Genomic DNA, 21,075 nt, shown 5'->3' on the forward strand with positions numbered 1-21,075 from the left:
TTTGTTTACACTTTGCTGAGGCTCATGGGAGATTGCAAGCTGAGGGTCATTGGTTTTTGCGGATGGCTAATGCTATAACGATAGCTGCTATACGCGCGAGGCTATTTCATGTCAAAATAGGCTGCTCTGTTCATGTTTCGAGTAATTCTACGGATTGATATGGAAGGGAATCATAGGTAAGTAGTACCAATGCGTTAGATCGAACTTTGGTCAGTTCTGATCATTTTATAGGCACTCGTTTGAGAGACGCGATTGTTTACACTTTGCTGAGGCTCATGGGAGATTGCGAGCTGAGGCTCTTAGGAAATTGCGGATGGCTAATGCTATAACGATAGCTGCTATACGCGCGAGGCTATTTCATGTCAAAATAGGCTGCTCTGTTAATGTTTCGAGTAATTCTACGGATCGATATGGAAGGGAAACATAGGTAAGTAGTACCAATGCGTTAGATCGAACTTTAGTCAGTTCTGATCATTTTATAGGAGCTCGTTTGAGAGACGCGATTGTTTACACTTTGCTGAGGCTCATGGGAGATTGCGAGCTGAGGCTCATAGGAAATCGCGGATGGCTAATGCTATACCGATAGCTGCTATACGCGCGAGGCTATTTCATGTCAAAATAGGCCGCGCTGTTAATGTTTCGAGTAAATCTACGGATCGATATGGAAGGGAAACATAGGTAAGTAGTACCAATGCGTTAGATTGAACTTTAGTCAGTTCCAATCATTTTATAGGAGATTGTTTGAGAAATGCGATTGTTTACAGAGGGCTCGTTGGTTATTGGCTAGTGGGTGCAGACCGCAACCCTAGTCAACCTCAGTTTGTTGCAGTAAAGCTTCTATTTTATGCGCCTTATAGGCCGGTGCGCCTTATATATGGACAAAGTTTTAAAATGGGCCGTTCATTGAAGGTGCGCCTTATACCCCGGTGCGCCTTATAGGGCGGAAAATACGGTAATTCATAATATTCTATTATAATAATATTTACACTACCGTTCAAAAGTTTGGGGTCACAAAATTGTTTGGGTGTATATATATATATATATATATATATATATATATATTTTTTTTTTTCTTACATCTCTGGGTGCTACACGTTTGCCAATTTTCATAGGTTTCGGTCCAACAAATCAGGAATGAGGTTTATTTTTCAACTCTAGGTGGTGCTACAAAGCCATCATTTATAACAATGTTTATGTTTAATGTTTATAACAATGTTAAACATTTTTCACCAGGGCCAATGAGTGTTCAAAGTTTGTTGAGTTTTTGTTCATGTGTAGGATGTCCAAATGCCGATCATTTATGGAGAAAAACAAAGAAGAATTCCTACAAAAACAATAAGAACCTTGCAGCGGTCGCTGCTCAAGCCCTAATTACAAAACAAATTAATAAAAAAATTAACAAAATAAATTAAAAACTGAAAAATACAGGGTCCGGCAAAATGATCTGGTACATTGGCAGGTTTAATAAAATGCAAATAAATTAAAGAAACAAAAGTATATATTTTTTTTTTTTCGAAAAGTTTATATAATGCGGTTTTGTTTTGTTTCATTTCAGTTTTGTTTTGTTTTCAAATAATGTCATTGTGTCTCAGTTGCTAACATGAATTGGACCGGTGAGCATCACGCTTTCATTGTGAAAATGTTTATCAAGAACTAATCTGTTACTGTAACACAACGAGTGTTCCGTGTTGAAGTGCACCTATGATGAAAATTATAGCCATCTCTCATCTTTCAAGTGGGAGAACTTGCACAATTGGTGGCTGACTAAATGCTTTTTTGCCCCACTGTATGTACTTTTCAGGAGAAAAAAAAAGTTTCTTTAATTTATTTGCATTTTATTAAACCTACAAATGTGTCAGATCATTTTGCTGGACCCTGTAGATAAGAAATAAAATAGTAGAATAATAAAAACTGAAGAATACAAAGAAACATGAGAAAATGAAAAAGTGGGAAGATATCTTGTGGTATGATGAGGTGAATCATACTCCTACAGTATAAGAGTAAGAGAAAGAAGAATGAAGAAAAAGTGTGTAATTGACAAGTTGTAATTTTGGTTTACCTTGCAGAGATGTTATAACTGTGACTGGTGTGTTTGAATACAGCCATAGAATAAGAATAAGAAGACACTTATTATGCAATGTGGCCAACAATATATAATGTTTAGTTTTAAGAAACAAATGTCCAAATTCTCTGGTCTCTAAATGCATATTTGATTTTCTTTGGTGTACTTAATACTTTACCAGGCTCAGATTCGCTCCAAAGCGCAAGCTTTCACCCAAGCATTCCTGAAGAGGAACACTGAGCCGCAGCCACAAAAGGATGCAAAAGGTTTGCTGAGTCATAAAGCCGTTATCTTGGAGTACTCAAGGTCTAATAAAAAGATACTGCACAAAAAGAGACCCAAAGGATTAAATGCTCAGCAGAAGAGGGAAATCAAGATCTTCCATATAAAAAGTGAACACCAGAGGTAGGTCATGGATCCAAAGTAATTATCATGTTAATTGAAAATAAAAAACATTTACCATTGTGTTTGCTGTAATATAATGCCTATGCTGAGCACTTTGAGATTTATTTAATTTGAATTGCGTTATTAATTACCGTAATTTTCGGACTATAAATCGCTCCGGTGTATAAGTCGCACCAGCCATAAAATGCCCAAAAATGTGAAAAAAACATATATAAGTAGCTCCGGAGTATAAGTCGCATTTTGGGGGGCTATTTATTCGACAAAATCCAACACCAAGAACAGACATGAACCAGCAACAACAGGCTAAACGATACGGTATGCTAACGTGACAAACACAAACGAGGAGCTGAGAACGGGCCTGACGTAAAATTCAGTTATTTAAAAAAAAAAACTATTACATAAATAACACGTTTATGAAACCATCTGTGTCACTCCAATTCATTAAATCCATCGATCGTCCTTTTCCAACAATGCCGTGTGCCGCGCCGCAGTTCAAATTATTCCACAGGCCCATGCAACGATTTATAAACCATATTTTAAATAACTATCACATAAACAACAATATTATCAAACCATTTGTGTCACTCCAAATCATTAAATCCATTGATCAAATTTCTCATCCTTTATGTTATCCTGGTGACAGAGGACATGTCCAGATGATATGGCGCTTTAAAGTGTTAATTATTTTATTAGATTTTTTCTCTCTATTTTTCATGTTTTGGATATGTTCAAGATAAAGATATCAAAGCATGTGAAGTGATCAACTATAGTAAAAATAACATGTGAAGGGGCCAACTATACTTGTAAGTGATGTGTTAATGATCAAGTAAAAAGTTGTGAAAAAAAACATATATAAGTCGCTCCTGAGTATAAGTTGCCCTCCCACCCAAACTATGAAAAAAACGTGACTTATAGTCTGAAAATTACGGTAAATGTATCATAATTATTATTATTATTATTATTATGCTACAGTTCACCACCCTATTTTCTCCACTTTCTTCCCAGTGTCACTGACTTGGTCATTGTTATTGCAGGTATGAGGTTTTCTTACCTCTGCATGATCTCTGGAAACAGTATATCATTGATCTTTGCAATGGATTGAAGCCAACAAGGTAATAACCTCGAAATCTTATGATTTTATGTAGAGTTGCAGCGATTAATAAATTGATCAACAACTAATGATACTAAATGTACCTAACTATTTTTGGGAATTGATTGTTTAGAGACCTGGTTCAATTTAAAACTATCCAAGTCCTCAGAATTCCCACCACTCAACAGTAAATATTCTCAGATTTCTGTCATCCTCTATTGTGATGAGCAAAAAAAAACCAAACAAAAAACACATTTGCAAACAACCTGCTTTTAAATTGGAAAACAATGATCGATGTTTGCGTCTGACATGTTACAGCCAATGTTCCCTCTGAACTGTGCGCGTAAGCATTTGCGAACTGCTCTAACTGCCCTAACATACAGCCCTAACACTTAGCACACAGGAATAGTATGGAGCGCATAAAAAAACTCCCAACCTGAGATGTCTTAACATTATGTATTTTCATATTGTTTTCATTCATTTGTATTTTAAAATTGCAAAGCTTTTTGGGCACATGGTTGACAAAAAAAAGGCCAACCGTAAAACCCCCTCCTCAAAATGATCTAAACTCAAGGGGGAGTATTGTATACTGGTGTCATTATGACACACTTTGTTCAGGCATTTATTTGTTCAATCATGTGTCAATTATGATAAGTGTTGATATGGAATTATCAGCCAGCCCTGCTGCGTATAAATAAAACATTTAAATATATGTCAATTTTTCAGGTAACTCCTCGTCTTATTTAAAGCCAAAGGTAAATTATCCACTATCCACCCAAGAATTCCCCCAAAACTTGGAATCATATCACTTTTGAATGGGAAAAAAAAAAGTTTTAACACGGTAATTTTTTAATTTACCATGGCATTTGGACAAACAACTATAATTTATATTGAAACATTCCTCATTTTCCAAAGTCACAGTGAGCTACGGCAGAAGAATGAAAGATCCACATGCAGTTCTGCTACCATGGGTTGCAGATCCCTGCCTTATGCGATCATTTGCTGGAATACCGTTTTTTTCCGTGTATAGTGCGCAAAATTTAACTAATTTATTGTCCTAAAATCTGGGGTGCGCATTATACATGGGTACAAAAAAAAAAAAATATTTTTTTTTTTTAATTTTTTTTTTTTTTTTTTTTTTTAAGTCCCAATGATCGTCACACACGCAGGGAGGCAATGGGTCCCATTTTTATAGTCTTTGGTATGGTCTTAACTAGGCTGGATGTAATTTTTTTTGTTGGCGTTGATTTCTCCGACTGCCCGTAAACGCACCACCGCGCTTCGTGCGCGCACGGGACAGCAAACGAGCAGGTGATCGAGCAAGCGTCTGATACGAGAGCATTGCGGTCGCATGGAGCGTGTTTGAAGTGAACAGCAGAGAAGAAAGGCAAAGTGTTGTGAAATAAAATGCACAGAACGGATGCGCAAGACACGTCAGCTATATAAAGAGCGAGAGTTGTTTTCTTCCTATTAGTTTCAATTCACAGTTTAATTAGCAGTTTCAATCAGCAAATAACAGAATGCGTATTACAGGTAATATTTTATTTCACAACACTTTGCCTTGTTCCTTTGGTCTCTGCTGTTCATCCTAAAACACAAAGGCGCTCTTTAAGCAATGCGACAGTGAGCGCCCGGCGCGCTGCGGTTGCGCGACCGCACCAAATTAAGCTCCCTGCGCAGTGCGCACTGAGGTCCACTTAAATTTTAGAAAGTACATCAGGACTTTAAAAATATCTTCTAAATTTCAGCGACGGCTCTGTCACAATAATCGACCAGCCCGGTGCAGCTGGGCGGTCGGCGGCGCGCTACGGTTGAGCGTTCTCTCGCGCGCTCTCTCTCTCGCTCTCTCTAGCTCTCGCACACACGCAAACCGGATATCATACGGAGGCCGCCATTACAGATGCGCAGAACGGATGAGCAAGACACGTCAGCTATATAAAGAGCGAGAGTTCAGTTCTCTACCTAAATCCGTATTACAGGTAATATTTTATTTCACAACACTTTGCCTTGTTCCTTTCTTCTCTGCTGTTCACTTCAAACACGCTCCATGCGCATGGAGCGCGGTGGTGCGTTTACGGGCAGTCGGAGAAATCAACGCCAACAAAAAAAATTACATCCAGCCTAGTTAAGACCATACCAAAGACTAGAAAAATGGGACCCATTGCCTCCCTGCGTGTGTGACGATCATTGGGACTTAAAAAAAAAAAAAAAAAAAAAAAAAAAATTAAATTTTTTTTTTTTAAAAATTCATAAAAATTGGGTGCGTATTATACATGGGTACAAGCTTTTTTCCAGCATCAGCATGCCATTTTTAGGGGTGCGTACTATACATGGGGGCGCACTATACACGGAAAAAAACGGTAGTTCATAGAATAATCAAGTCTAAAAATATTTAATGGTCACAGCTCTAATTAAAGACCCCACCTACCACCAGACACCACTGTGTTTGCAGCAGAGCTCAACAATACTGTTTTCACAACTTTGTCCACACATAATGGTGCTCAGTAGATGTCATGTCTACAGGTCAATGGTCATAGTCATATGCTCAACAACAAATAGTTCCACTCCTTTTATCTGCTATAATTTATTTGTATATACAGTGCCTTGCGAAAGTATTCGGCCCCCTTGAACTTTTCAACGTTTCGCCACATTTCAGGCTTCAAACATAAAGATATAAAATTTTAATTTTTTGTCAAGAATCAACAACAAGTGGGACACAATCGTGAAGTGGAACGAAATTTATTGGATAATTTAAACTTTTTTAACAAATAAAAAACTGAAAAGTGGGGCGTGCAATATTATTCGGCCCCTTTACTTTCAGTGCAGCAAACTCACTCCAGAAGTTCAGTGAGGATCTTTGAATGATCCAATGTTGTCCTAAATGACTGATGATGATAAATAGAATGCTCCTGTGTGTAATCAAGTCTCCGTATAAATGCATCTGCTCTTTGATAGTCTCAGGGTTCTGTTTAAAGCCTCTCTGCGCTTTGAAGACAAAGGAACACGCCAGGCAGGTCCGAGATACTGTTGTGGAGAAGTTTAAAGCCTGATTTGGATACAAAAAGATTTCCCAAGCTTTAAACATCTCAAGGAGCACTGTGCAAGCAATTATATTGAAATGGAAGGAGTATCAGACCACTGCAAATCTACCAAGACCCGGCCGTCCCTCCAAACTTTCATCTCAAACAAGGAGAAGACTGATCAGAGATGCAGCCAAGAGGCCCATGATCACTCTGGATGAACTGCAGATAACTACAGCTGAGGTGGGAGAGTCTGTCCATAGGACAACAATCAGTCGTGCACTGCACAAATCTTGCCTTTATGGAAGAGTGGCAAGAAGAAAGCCATTTCTCAAAGATATCCATGAAAAGTCTCGTTTAAAGTCTGCCACAAGCCACCTGGGAGACACACAAAACATGTGGAAGAAGGTGCTCTGGTGAGATGAAACCAAACTCGAACTTTTTGGCCACAATGCAAAACTATATGTTTGGCATAAAAGCAACACAGCTCATCACCCTGAACACACCATCCCCACTGTCAAACATGGTGGTGGCAGCATCATGGTTTGGGCCTGCTTTTCCTCAGCAGGGACAGGGAAGATGGCTAAAATTGATGGGAAGATGGATGGAGCCAAATACAGGACCATTCTGGAAGAAAACCTGTTGGCGTCTGCAAAAGACCTGAGACTGGGACGGAGATTTATCTTCCAACAGTACAATAATCCAAAACATAAAGCCAAATCTACAATGGAATGGTTCACAAATAGACGTATCCAGGTGTTAGAATGGCCAAGTCAAAGTCCAGACCTGAATCCAACCGAGAATCTGTTGAAAGAGCTGAAGACTGCTGTTCACAAACGCTCTCCATCCAACCTCACTGAGCTCGAGCTGTTTTGCAAGGAAGAATGGGCAAGAATTCCAGTCTCGATGTGCAAAACTGATGGAGACATACCCCAAGCGACTTGCAGCTGTAATTGCAGCAAAAGGTGGCGCTACAAAGTATTAGCGCAAGGGAGGCGAATAATATTGCACGCCCGACTTTTCAGTTTTTTATTTGTTAAAAAAGTTTAAATTATCCAATAAATTTCGTTCCACTTCACGATTGTGTCCCACTTGTTGATTCTTGACAAAAAAAATTAATTTTATCTTTATGTTTGAAGCCTGAAATGTGGCAAAATGTTGAAAAGTTCAAGGGGGCCGAATACTTTCTGTACTATATACTATCCATCCTCCTCCAGCTCACTGTCCAGGACCTTGCTATGACAAAGCCGTGTCTGAGATTGCCAAAACCTCAAATCTTAAGGTTATCTTATATTGGTCATCCTTGACTCTAGCAAAGTTCTTACTGAGGTCCCTGCTATTAAAAGGGTCTCTTGTTGAATCCTCTCCCCCCTCTCCCTTAATCTTATTATTTTTCCCCACACAATCCACACTTGGGTCCTCAAAGTCAGGCACTCTCATCTGAAACTCTTATACGTATTCTCCTTCTTCTCCCAAAAGTTCAATCATCCTTGACTCTAGCAAAGTTCTTACTGAGGTCCCTGCTATTAAAAGGGTCTCTTGTTGAATCCTCTCCCCCCCCCCCCTTAATGTTATTATTTTTCCCCACACAATCCACACTTGGGTCCTCAAAGTCAGGCACTCTCATCTGAAACTCTTAGACGTATTCTCCTTCTTCTCCCAAAAGTTCAAAGTGTGCAGTAAGAGACTTTAACTCTAACTCCTCAAGCACTTTTATATATGGTCGATAAATCACCACTGTTTTATCAATGCATATCATGTCCTTGTCTGAGTACATGTGGCTTCAAAATAACATGTCATAAAATGTGACACTTAACAAAACCATAGTCCCTTTAAATACAGGTCAGCGTATTCCAAAACAGTGCCATATACTTGAGTAACTCACTTTCTGCTCTTTGCAACAATTTACGTACTACAGTAGGATACCATGCTTGAAAAAAATCACCGTTTGTTCCCAACTTTTTCCTAGTTCCTTTAACAATCTGATGTCATTAGTCTTTATCATCTGTCAAATATCAAAGCTTCTCATTTGTTTTGCAAGGGGTTATAATCTTGTGACACTCACCTCTGGTCACAGTTTTATGGCTGTTTTTCGACAATTGTAATGCCCATCCACCCTCAGGCTGTTTGACAAACAATCTAGTTTGAAACACTCATTCACCCCCGTTGAACTGTACGCCATTGCCTGATCCTTTTTAGGCCCCATCACTGTAAAATCTTCTTTCTTTTATATTAAGTACCGTATTTTCCAAACTATAAGGCGCACCTGACTATAAAGCGCACCTTCAATGAATGGCCCGTTTAAAGTGTTGTCCTTATATAAGGCGCATCGGACTATAAGGCGCACCATTAATACATCATGTCAGATTTTTAATCCAAATAAAGTCATTCTCCATTTTATCTTTTTTATTTCAACTTCAGACGCAACAAATTATAATCACAAAATAATGATCCGTAGTCTTTTTGATTTATAGTCTTCAGCGGGCCACTAATGATTGATTTCATGACACAATGCTTCGGGCCAGTTTAAATTTAGGAATTTGGTCCATATATAAGGCCCACCGAACTGTAAGGCATACTGTCAGCTTTTGAGAAAATTTTAGGTTTTTAGGTGCGCCTTACAGTCCGGAAAATACGGACTATAATTACTCCGGAAGTAAGATGGCGGCGCGTGCACACGCAGCGGCCTCTCTCTGTCCCAAACGGTGTTTTGTTTTGTCGTTTAATGTGGGTTTGTCCGACAGTTTCGTGTGTTCGTCTCGTCGTACTGGGTTGTGCTACAAGTGCGGCGGGCTGGTTCTGCTCGACATCGGCGACAGCGAGTTTTGTGGCGTTCTGGACTTTGAAGCGGGGACATTAAAGGCGCTCGGTCTGCTCCGTCCTGAAGCGTTGCCGGACTCGCCTGCTATTCCTCCCCCGGTTGGGACGCGTCGGAAGGGGTGTGCGAGGAGGCTGAAGAGGGGCAAGAGCGGGGGCGTCCGGGTGTGCCTTCCATTCTTCTGGACATCAACATGGTTTGCTTTTGCCTGCTGAGATCTACGAACCGGACAGTGCGTAACTGCTGTGTGCTCGTGTTCACTGGGACTTGGTTGACCGTCATCATTCCGGACTCTGCTGTGCATCTGGAGCGGCTAGCGTGCTATCGGGCGGACCGGACCATTGTACGAGGGGAAAAGTCGCGAGGAGGTGGGATGTGCGTCTACACCCGTGACGGAGGGTGCCGGGACTCTGTGGTGGTATGCGAGCACTGCTCGCCACTGGCGGAGTTTGTGATCTCCAGGCTGTTAGGGTCCTGAACTCTCTCCCCCCTTCTGCGTGGCGTCCTGAACTTTTGCCCTTTGTTCTGACTGTCTGCTGTGCGCTCTTGCTCGGTTTTGCTCCTCCTATTTACTGTGTTATTTGTTTATTTATTATTTATTCATCACTCTTATTGTTCATTGTTTGTGCCTTCTTGTTTTTATTTTGCGTTGTTTACTTGTATGTTTATCGTATACTGTGTCTCGTCACCGTGGGATAAGGCAAACTTAATTTTGATTTCTTTGTGTGTCTTGGCATGAAGGAATTGACAATAAAGATGACTCTGACTCTGAACTGAACAATAGGTAGGTAGGTAGGTAGGTCGGTCGGTCGGTCGGTCGAAACCTTTGTTTTTGACCACAATCCGTTCCAGAAGGCGGTTCAAGAAGTGAATCGGTCGAATTCTGAATCTATTTTTCCCATTACAAATAACGGAAGAAAATTTAATCCGTTCCAAGACTAAAAAAAAAAAAAACGCCTTTTTTAAGCATTTTTTCATTTGCGCATTTTGTCTGATCGCACAACTACCAACAGTAGCGCGCCGCCGACCGCGCAACTACACCGCGCTGGTCGCATTATTGTGACAGAGCCGTCGCTGAAATGTAGAAAATATTTTTAAAGTCCTGATGTACTGTCCATAATTTAATTGGACCTCAGTGAGCAGGGAGCTTAATTTGGTCCGATCGCGCAACCGCAGCGCGCTGGGCGCTCACTGTCGCATTGCTTTGAGAGCGTCTTTGTGTTTTAGGATGGCTTTACTGCTCCCACTTGCTTTCTTTGGAGGCATGATTAGGGGTTAATACAATCCTCAAAGTACCGTGTTTTTCGGACTATAAGTCGCGTTTGTTTTCATACTTTGGGTGGGGGGTCGACTCATACTGAGGAGCGACATATATGTGAATTTTTTCATAAATTTTCAAAATAAAAAAGTGAAACCGCGATGTAGCAAGGGATTACTGTAATTTGAATTTCAAGTGACGTCAATAGCGCGGCGCGGCACGGCGGTTGTTTACATAAAGGACAAAGATTCGATCACGGGAGGATGAAGATGACGAAGGGCCACACGTACTACCGGCATCATTAGCGGCTTTGGTTGTAAGTGACACAGAGGACGAAGAGTTTGAGGGATTTAATGATTTGGAGTGACACAGAAGGTTTGAAAAACTATTATGTCTTTTACGCACGCCCGGTCCTACTCTACGGAGCTCTCTTTCACCTCCGTGGATGGAAGTCGGGGGCCGGCGCTCGGCCGGGTGGCTGTCCGGGGACAGTGGATGGGGCTCAGACATGGCTTTTACGCACGCCCGGTCCTATTCGATGGAGCTCTCTTCCACCTCCGTGGCTGGAAGTGCCACCTCCGGGGATGGAAGTCCATCCCGCCACACACCTGGAAGTCGACGCCGGTGCTTGGGGCCGTGTGGCGGTTAACTTTTTAACATGTATATGTTTTTATCGTTACAGTTCAGTAGTTGTTGGCTCGTTGAACTCTTTTTTTATTAAATAAAGAGCCGTTTACCAAACCCACGTTTTTCCTTGTACTTTGTTAACGCTACAATATAGTTATATACTAGATCTGTGGAATAACGACGAGGCTGATGTCAGAGCGCACGCGCGGCATTGTTGACAAAGGACGAGGAATTAGATCGATGGATTTAATGATTTGGAGTGACAGATGGTTTGATAATATTATTGCTTATATAATAGTTATTTGATATATAATTTATATATTGTTATATGGGCCTGTGGAATATTTTGAAGTGCAAGCGCCGTCAGCGGCGCGCACCCATTGTTGACATAAAGGACGATCGATGGATTTAATGAATTGGAGTGATACAGATGGTATTATATAAACGTGTTATTTATGTAATAGTTTTTTGAATAACTCTGAATGTTACGTCAGGCCCGTTCTCAGCTCTTCGTTTGTGTTTGTCACGTTAGCATACCTATCGTTTAGCCTATTGTTGCTCGTTCATGCCTGTTCTTGGTGTTGGATTTTGTCGAATAAATTTCCCCCAAAATGCGACTTATACTCCGGAGCAACTTACTGTATATATGTTTTTTTTCACGTTATTGTGCATTTTATGGCTAATGCGACCTATATTCCAGAGCGACTTTTAATCCGAAAAATACGGTAACGAAAATACAATAACGAACGGAGTCTGTCGGCATCCGGGCCGTGCGGTCAGGTTTTCTCGGGTCCTTTCGGCTCATCTCGCGAGGTTCGAGCTCTGAATTTTGTTAGACAACCGAAGCAAAAAAATCTTGTTCTAAAAATTTTTTCGTTCAAATTCCGATTTGTTCGAGAACCGGGATGTTTGAAAACCGAGGTTTGACTGTATAGAAATTCAGTTGCCAGCAGTATGAATGAACAATTAAATACATAAATAAAGGGACAATATAAACATCCGGCACGACAAACAAAATGATGATCCACAGTAGATGCGATAGATACCTGTGATTAAATAAAAAAACAAGCGGACGAAAGTGTAATATATTAATATGCAAGATTAAATAAACAGCAGACAAAAGTGTCAATATATATAAAAACCAAGATAATAAAAATAAAAAATAAGCAGACGAAAGTGTCAATATATAAATAAACAAGATCACGCACCTCTACCCCCTGCGACAAGTTAAAAAGTATAGACAACTCATGGATTGATATGTCTTAATTTTGTTTTGTCCTTCAAAATACCCAACATTGCTTAATTAGATTAACAATTTTGTTGTTATTGCAGCAGTCCACACTCTGTCCAGCAGAAACTATTGAAGGCAGACTTCCATGGTGCCATTATCACAGGTAAATTGTTATTCATCAGCACTTTTTAAACTATAAAACCTTGTTTTATGAGCCTACTGTCTAATAAATGGTGTGTGCTTCCCAAGTTGGGTTTATGCCAGTTCTGGTTTTCTTGCTATTATTATGATATTATTTCTTGCATTATCAAAAACTACACAAGTAAATACGTCAATTATCTTCAGTAATAATTAAACAACACATCTATTGCAGCTCTGCAGACCCTCAGCTCACCTATTCTAATGCTAGGGCCAGGAAATTGGCTCTTTGTGCGTAACACTGTGGGTGGGCCACGGACTTAACTCAGAGGAGTGATTTAGGATGAGTTAGAAATACAGTATTTTGGGAAAATTATGCGAGGCTTTTCAATTGCATTTCAAGGACACGCGCTAAAGATTGTCACGCCGTTGCCGCACATGACAAATGAGTCATCTACGTAGCTATTATTAACATCACAAATATCCACTTTATGATTCATGTTTCAAGTGGGATTAAATTCAAGTGAAGGAAAAGTCAATACAGTACTCGAAACAACTGCAGATCCACAGACAATCCAAAAAGTCAGTGTCCCTCCGAAGCAGTTTATCTCCCCACCTGTGCGACGCGAATGATGTCTCGATTAAATATACATGGGACTTGGCCGGGAAGACTGCGATCGCATTGGAAATCTCGCACCAGTCTGTCTGTCCGTTTGTCTGTCCGCCCGCCCGTCCGTCCGTCTGCGCACCCGCCTGTCTCTGTCTCTCTGTCACACTCTTTCTCTCTAGCATGTGCGGTGCGGTGCGCCAGTGTGCCCGTCCGACCACCACCAAACCTTTGCACATGGGCATGCACCAGTGTGAGTGGCACTGACTAGAGGCAAGGCGTGTGAAGTGTCCTGCCCAAGGACAGGGCGTTTGGCCACCCATGAATTTGAGGTTGGGCATTATCAAGACACTAACCCAGGGGTCAGCAACACATAATGTTTAAAGAGCCATATTGGACCAAAAAAAACAAACAAAAAAAACGATTTGTCTGGAGCGGCAAAAAAAGTAAAAGTCTGATATAAGCCTTATATTAAAGGCAATATGGGCTGTCTATATTAGCTATGTTAGGCTACTATTAAATGGCTAAGTAGGCTACAAATACATAAGGAGCATTCATGTTTTTTATTTTTCCTGCAGCACAGCCTGGAGAGAATGACGCACCACTTGACGATACTACTGTATGATAAAGCTATAAATTTAACTTCCATAACAATATTAACTTATTATATTTCATTGCATTGATGAATAATGAAGAAATTTGTTTTAATGTCATTTTTACTTTGAGGATTCAAAAGAAACAACAATGGAACATGCACCATAGGCCTCCTACAACTTCAGAACCCCCCATGGAAATAAAACAGTTATCTTTAATCCTCACTAATAGAAAACCACCTTTATTTGGACAACAAAGTGCAATACAATACACACAATACAACACAGCCATCCTCGGAGCTGAGCAACAAAACAGTAAAATCCCTGTCGTTTTAATTGTATATTAACAAAAGAAATCTGAAATAACTTTATTAAAATAGCCCTTTGATACAAAATATGTGCCTATGACAGGATTTTGTTCTTACCCATTTAATGTGACTTACTGGGACATCACTGGACAGCTTCTCAACATCGGGCATGTAAAATATAACTTTAATTTTCATGCAAGACTGCAAGATCTCATCTGTGAGTAGTAGTTGTGGTGGAATTTGGAGATGCAATCCACTTTCTAAATCTATCCTTGCGGTCCTCTAATTTTTCCAGCAGTAATGCAATCGCACTTTTTCTCTTACTCCCAGCTGGGTACACAGCAGCAAATGCAGCATGCCTTCCCTGGAAATGTCTTTTCCACATTACTCTTTTTGTTGTTTGACAACTTCTCATTACAGAGCAAACGTGTAGGCAACCCTTCCACATTGGCAATGAAAGCAAATGATTCGGTCCAAGAACTGTTGAATCCTCTGTTCTTCTCAGCTATCTTTCTCTTTTTCCCTTTGGGATTCATCACTCATCACACACCCACCGGTTTATTTACAACAGCGACCATCGATGCGACACGCCGAGTTGCAAGAAACGTGTGTCGCAGCTTATGTCGCAAATCTCCGTTGACAGATATTTTGGAATTTACCATTTTTTTTCCATGTATAATGCGCCCCCATGTATAATAGGCACCCTAAAAATGGCATGTTGATGCTGGAAAAAAGCCTGTACCCATGTATAATACGCACCCAATTTTTATGATTTTTTTTTTTTTTTTTTTTTTAAGTCCCAATGATCGTCACACACGCAGGGAGGCAATGGGTCCCATTTTTATAGTCTTTGGTATGGTCTTAACTAGGCTGGATGTAGTTTTTTTTGTTGGCGTTGATTTCTCCGACTTCCCGTGAAGGCACCACCGCGATCAGTTGCGGACATGTGAAAAAGGCGTGCGGACGTGAAAAAGGCGGCTCTGTATGGGAGAGACGTTGAAGAGGAATAAAAACACCCTTGGAAACCAAAACTTGCCCCTCGTCGTGACTCGGAGCCGCAACAAATGTTTCGGATTTGTGTAGGGTACATTGTGACAGCAAACGAGCAGGTGATCGAGCAAGCGTCTGATACGAGAGCATTGCGTTCGTATGGAGCGTGTTTGAAGTGAACAGCAGAGACGAAAGGAACAAGGCAAAGTGTTGTGAAATACAATATTACCTGTAATACGCATTTTGTTATTTGCTGATTGAAACTGCTAATTAAACTGTGAATTGAAACTAATAGGAAGAATACAACTCTCGCTCTTTATATAGCTGACGTGTCTTGCGCATCCGTTCTGCGCATCGGATCCATAGTGCGCATGCGCAGTCATACTGCCTCCGTATGACGTCCGGTCCGCGATGGAGATTAAAAAACAAACAATATTTGACAATAACACACCATCAAGGATTGCACCATCGCATCAAACGATGTCGTCAATTATGAATTTCACTGACTAAGTGTGTTGGGCAGGATGGCTGAATGCGATGCGCGATTGACAACAAACAAGAAGAAAGGTGATTTCAAGTTTGATTTCGAGGGAGATTTGTCATGTCTCGTCCCCAGTTTTGCTATGTGTCTAGGTTGCCATAGTTTCTGTTCGCGTCGCCCCTCCCTTCCTGTGTCACCTCAATCAATGTAACGTGTTTTGTATTTAAGTCCTGTCTGCCCCTCGCTCACCGTCGGATCATTGCATGTGTTACTGTCATGATGTCTGTTTGGTTTCTGTTCCTGTCTTTGGTAATGTCACCCTGTCTTTTTGTTCCACGTCTTTGTCGGTCAGTCCTGTTGTTGGTTTTGTTGTACCATGATTTTCTTAAAAAAAAAAGAAAATTGTACCCATGTATAATGCGCACCCCAGATTTTAGGACAATAAATTAGTTAAATTTCACGCATTATACAAGGAAAAAAACGGTAATATGTATTCTACACAATTTACAGCATTGGAAAACGTTGAGATTTTTTTTCTCGAGTTTTCCCTGCTACAGAAACTATACTAAAATAGAAAATATATTTTCCCTCTCATCTTTTTCTATTTTCATACATTTCTAAAAAAGCTCCAGGGAGCCACTAGGACGGCGCTAAAGAGCCGCATGCGGCTCTAGAGCCGCGGGTTGCCGACCCCTGCACTAACCAGACTCTACCCAACACACTAAAACCCCTCTGTACCAACAAATCCCCCACACAATACATAAATAGATCAAGGTTTTTGTTTTTCATTTTTCATTTCATTCATTTCATTTTTCATCCTAACATTCACCTGGGATTTTTTTTTTTTTTTTTTACAGTGGTTCGGTCCAAATGCCCTTCATATGTGGGCACTACAGGAATTTTGATCCAGGAGTTCAAGCATGTTTTCAAAATGATTACAAAACAAGACAAATTCAAAGGTAAACAACTGTTTCTTGCTATTTATTTCCGTCCAGAAAATGTCACATTGTAAATGTCTGTCTATGATCGACCTTTGAAAGCCCTTCTATCATTCGTCCGTGTCCTTCGTCAGTCCATGTTTTAAAATAAAAAAAGACATACATCAAAATTATAGAAACCAATGAAGAATTAAAATGATAATATATATATGTATATATTAGTATCTACGGTGGCTGCTGAAACTTTTTACAGAACCGCATATTAATTTATTTTATCCGATGTCTACGGGATCACGGTCGTCACACATCGTCAACATTTTAAACTCAAACTGACTTTTAGAAACATTCTTTAGAGCTTCACTAAATCTCACTAAGTCGCATAAAAAGAATTGTAAACATGTCATGGCTCCGCTCTGCTCTCGCCGTTCTGATTGTTATCCAATGCAGAGCTGCGCTTGCTAATCAGTGGTGATTGCTTTCACCTGTGCCCTTGTTACTGGCTGATTAGAGCATGTATTTAAACCCCACAAACCTATCAACCTGCGGTGGTTTGTCTGCCTCGATACATGTATGCCTGCCACCTGGTTCTGCTATGCCACCTGATTCCGGCTGATTCGCTGTGTAGTCCGATGCCAGTTTCCTGATTCGCTGTTTTTTTTAAGTGAACTGAATCTTTGGAATCAGTTTACTCAAAAGATTCGTTCAAAAGAATCGTTCACCAAATCGTTCGCCCCCCCCCACACACACATTTATCCGTTGTTGAATTGCGTCACTGACTCGTTTGTGAATGGGAAATTGTGTTGCTGACTCGTAAAGTCCCTCCGCCATCTAACTCTCGCTGCTGATTGGTCGTTCGCGAAGATTCACGAGTGAGTGACAGACAGCATTGCTGCTATCCCAGCCGACACACGTTATGCCTACATTTGTTATTTTGGGGAACACCTAACACATAACATAAAACACGTATACATATTGTCATAACCAAATGGCTGATTTTTATGTTTTCATGCGCAAAAATAAAAACGACTAAAGCACTCAAACACCAAACAAGTTTTAAAATAAATGTTTATTAAAATAATAATAATAAAACAAAATTTCACACCAGCAGTCTAATGTGAAATTGCAATAGATATATTGGATAACAATATTTAGGCGTATATATGCATACACGTTATTTAAAAACTACTCTAAGTATTATAAAACAAGGATTACCCAAAGAGAAGCATAACCTCCTCCCTGTTGCATACCTCCATGCAATAAAGTTAGCCGTTAGCTTGGAGAAAACAAGCACGAAAAAAGTGATGTTTCAGTGAGTGGTTCTTTTTTTCCTTGGTAAATCGTAAATCTACATTCTGGCTTTCATAGTTCATTCACTGAATTGTTAACGAGAGGAGACGCAACACGTTCACTGACTGATGGTTAATGTCAGGCAGTTCACTCACTGACTCGTTCGCGAACTGGAAAGTCAGCACTTGTTCACTCACTGATCCGTTCTCGCGATGAACGTGAAATGCAAATCACTCACTCACTGAATCGTTCAATCACAGATCCGTTCAGTTGATGAACGGGAAAGGCAATTCACTGACTTGTTCGTGAACGGGAAGTTACGTCATTTTTCTTTTTGTTCATTTTGTTTTATGGCGAGGTGACACCAGCTTCAATGCGCATTACTGACACCTACTATGTGGGATAAGTTACGTTATTGCATGTTGGTTGAAGTCATATGAACTGAAAAAAAAACGAATCACTTCAGGAAGTCATCCGTTCACTCACGTTCACTGAAAAGATTCGTTCTTTTGAACGAATCATTCAGTCACGAGCCAACACTGGTGGAAGAGTGGATCCGTAACGCCAATCAGCGACAAGAAAACAAATCAACATGTTCCCATTGGTCTCGTCTCCAATAGCATGCTGTAAAGTCATATGGGCAGACTAAAACATGCGCTCCAATTGAAGCTGCAAAAAGCCACTATGCATCAAAATATCTGCAATATTCAATATTCATAAAGCCCACGTATCACGGTAATAAATTCTACTCATTTATGTTTTACTCATTCAGTTGTGGTTTATATGAAGTAGAACATTGATGCTTTTCTCTGAATTCCTCATTTTGATAGCATCACAGGTCCCTCTTTTCTACTTGTTCTGAGGCGCGGCTCAGAGCAAGCTCTTTTAGTGCGGTCTTTTTAAATGCAAATGAGATACTTCGCACCCCAGACCCTCCACGCCGCAAAATGTGTGCCTCCTGTTCCGGTCGACATATTTGAATTTTTTTTTTAGCCGAGGTAGCGTTTACTTGCGGCGCAAACTTTTTGATTGATTAAAAGATGTCAACGGCAGAAGACTTGTCCATACATACATAACACGTAACAAAATAAATCCCCTCACAATATTTATGAACACGGCACTGCAGTCAAGCTACGACGTAAGCTAATGCTAGCGCTAGCGAGAAGCTAACGAATGCATTTAACACATTCATCTGTTCCCCAAGAATAAAACAGATGCAATTCATCTGATACGACTACTCAAAATGCACCCACAAGAAGTGAAAACAGAGCGCACAGCTCCAAAATCATCAGAAACACTGATGCTAATGCTATGAAAACGAGTGCATGGAAACGCAATATTATTAAAGTGAAATACAGTTCATTACTTTTCAGTTACAGTCAATTACAGTCATCTCTAGCTTACCGCGTTTCCATAGATTGAAGGAACTAAACCATGAACGATACGAAGTTTTTCGGCAAATCCTTCTCTATTCTGACAAAAGATTTCTGATTTTTTTTTTGAAAGAGTAGGACTTTGCCCACAGATGTGGGAACACTGCTTGAAAAAATTTTGACCAAGCACTTCTTTGAGGTTCTGATTTTAGGGGACGGTGCAATGATTTGTGTGGATTGATGCATCCAACAACGGAACATTTTAATCTCTCCACCTCCGCATCCATGATTTGTTTGGACTACAAAGTCTCTCCGAGTAATACAGATGGCGGATTTGTGAAACCGTTTGGCAACACCCATTACCTTGTTTGGATTTGATGTAATAGATAAAAATATGTAATAGAAAATGGAGAAAACTGAACAGAGTAAAAAATAGACCCCCCAACAGATCATTAAAGTACCGTATTTTCCGCACCATGAGGTGCACTTAAAAGCCTTTAATTTTCTCAAAAACCGAAGCTCCGCCTTTTAATAAGGTGTGCCTTTTGTGTGGACCAAATTCCAAAATCTGTGAATTTGTAATGTGTGGCTTCCGTAATATACAGGCGTAATATGAAGACCCAATGAACCAATCAGAGGACATTATATTTTAAGTAGATCGGGGCAAAAAAAATCTATGAGGACTTGATGTAACACGTAGAAGAGTACATACCTCCGCCGCCATTGGCAAATAAATACTATCGTTGCAAATCTGTAAAGTTGTTTTGTGTGGCTTCCACGTAATATACGTAATATGCAAGCACTGATGAACCAAGCAGAGGACACCACGTTTTATGTAGATCGGGGCGGTAAACCAATCAGAGGACTGGACGTAACACTTAAAGGAGTACTTATGTACCTCCGCCACCATTGGTAAATAAATACTATCGTTTGTGTAAAGTACATACCTCCGCCGCCAATGATAAATAAATACTACCGTTTGTGCAAATCTGTACTTATTTTGTGTGGCTTTCGCCACACAGAGACGCAATAAACAGGGGTAATATGTAGACCCGATGAACCAATCAGAGGACATTACGTTTTACGTTAATCGGGGCGGTAAACCAAACGGAAGACTTTACATAACACGTAGAGTACGTACCTCCGCCACCATTATTCAATAAATACTATTGTTTGTGCAAGAAAAGAGCATTAGGAACCTCTAAAATGGCGTAGGCAACGAGACATGCTTACGAGGCACAATTAGAGCTTTCTGGAAAGCCAGGATCATTGGAGAAAAGCAACGTGACGACGACAAGACAATGAAGAGAGGGAACTTGGCATGTTCAATGGCGAACTTGCCCAACTTAACTTAATTTCAATACAGAAGATGAGGACTATAAGTCGCCTTTTCTTTTTCATAGTTTGGGTGGGGGGGCGACTTAAACTGAGGAGCGACTTATATTTTAATTTTTTCATAAATTTTTGAAAAAAAGTAAAAAATGTAACCGCGATGTAGCAAGGGATTACTGTAATTTGGATTTCAAGTGACGTCAGCAGCACGCCGCGGCGGTCGTTTACATAAAGGACAGATTCGATCACGGGATGACGAAGGGCCTCACGTAGTACTGGCATCATTAGCGGCTTTGTTTCTACGTGACACGGAGGACGAAGATTTTGAAGGATTTAAGGATTTGGAGTGACACGCATGCCCGGTCCTACTCTACGGAGCTCTCTTTCACCTCCGTGGATGGAAGTCGGGGGCCGGCGCTCGGCCGGGTGGCTGCTCGGGGATGGTGGATGGGGCTCGGACATGGCTTTTACGCACGCCCGGTCCTACTCTATGGAGCTCTCTTTCACACCCGTGGAT

At 40.5% G+C, this 21,075-nt stretch overlaps 1 protein-coding gene across 9 annotated transcripts in view; it reads left to right on the forward strand.

Moving 5' to 3' along the window:
• pop4 (POP4 homolog, ribonuclease P/MRP subunit) overlaps positions 1-21,075 on the forward strand; it is a 52,614-nt gene that overhangs the window by 21,602 nt on the left and 9,937 nt on the right. For 3 of the 9 annotated variants that reach the window (XM_061276092.1, XM_061276098.1, XM_061276094.1), the window contains exons 3-6: positions 2,244-2,467; positions 3,502-3,579; positions 12,613-12,674; positions 16,486-16,587. In XM_061276092.1, the coding sequence (XP_061132076.1) occupies positions 2,244-2,467; positions 3,502-3,579; positions 12,613-12,674; positions 16,486-16,587 (466 nt within the window). The remainder of the gene's footprint in view (positions 1-2,243; positions 2,468-3,501; positions 3,580-12,612; positions 12,675-16,485; positions 16,588-21,075) is intronic. The other 6 variants (XM_061276096.1, XM_061276099.1, XM_061276093.1 and 3 more) reach the window with 5 other exon arrangements.

This window comes from Syngnathus typhle, linkage group LG4, assembly GCF_033458585.1.
Source record: "Syngnathus typhle isolate RoL2023-S1 ecotype Sweden linkage group LG4, RoL_Styp_1.0, whole genome shotgun sequence".
NCBI lineage: Eukaryota > Metazoa > Chordata > Actinopteri > Syngnathiformes > Syngnathidae > Syngnathus > Syngnathus typhle.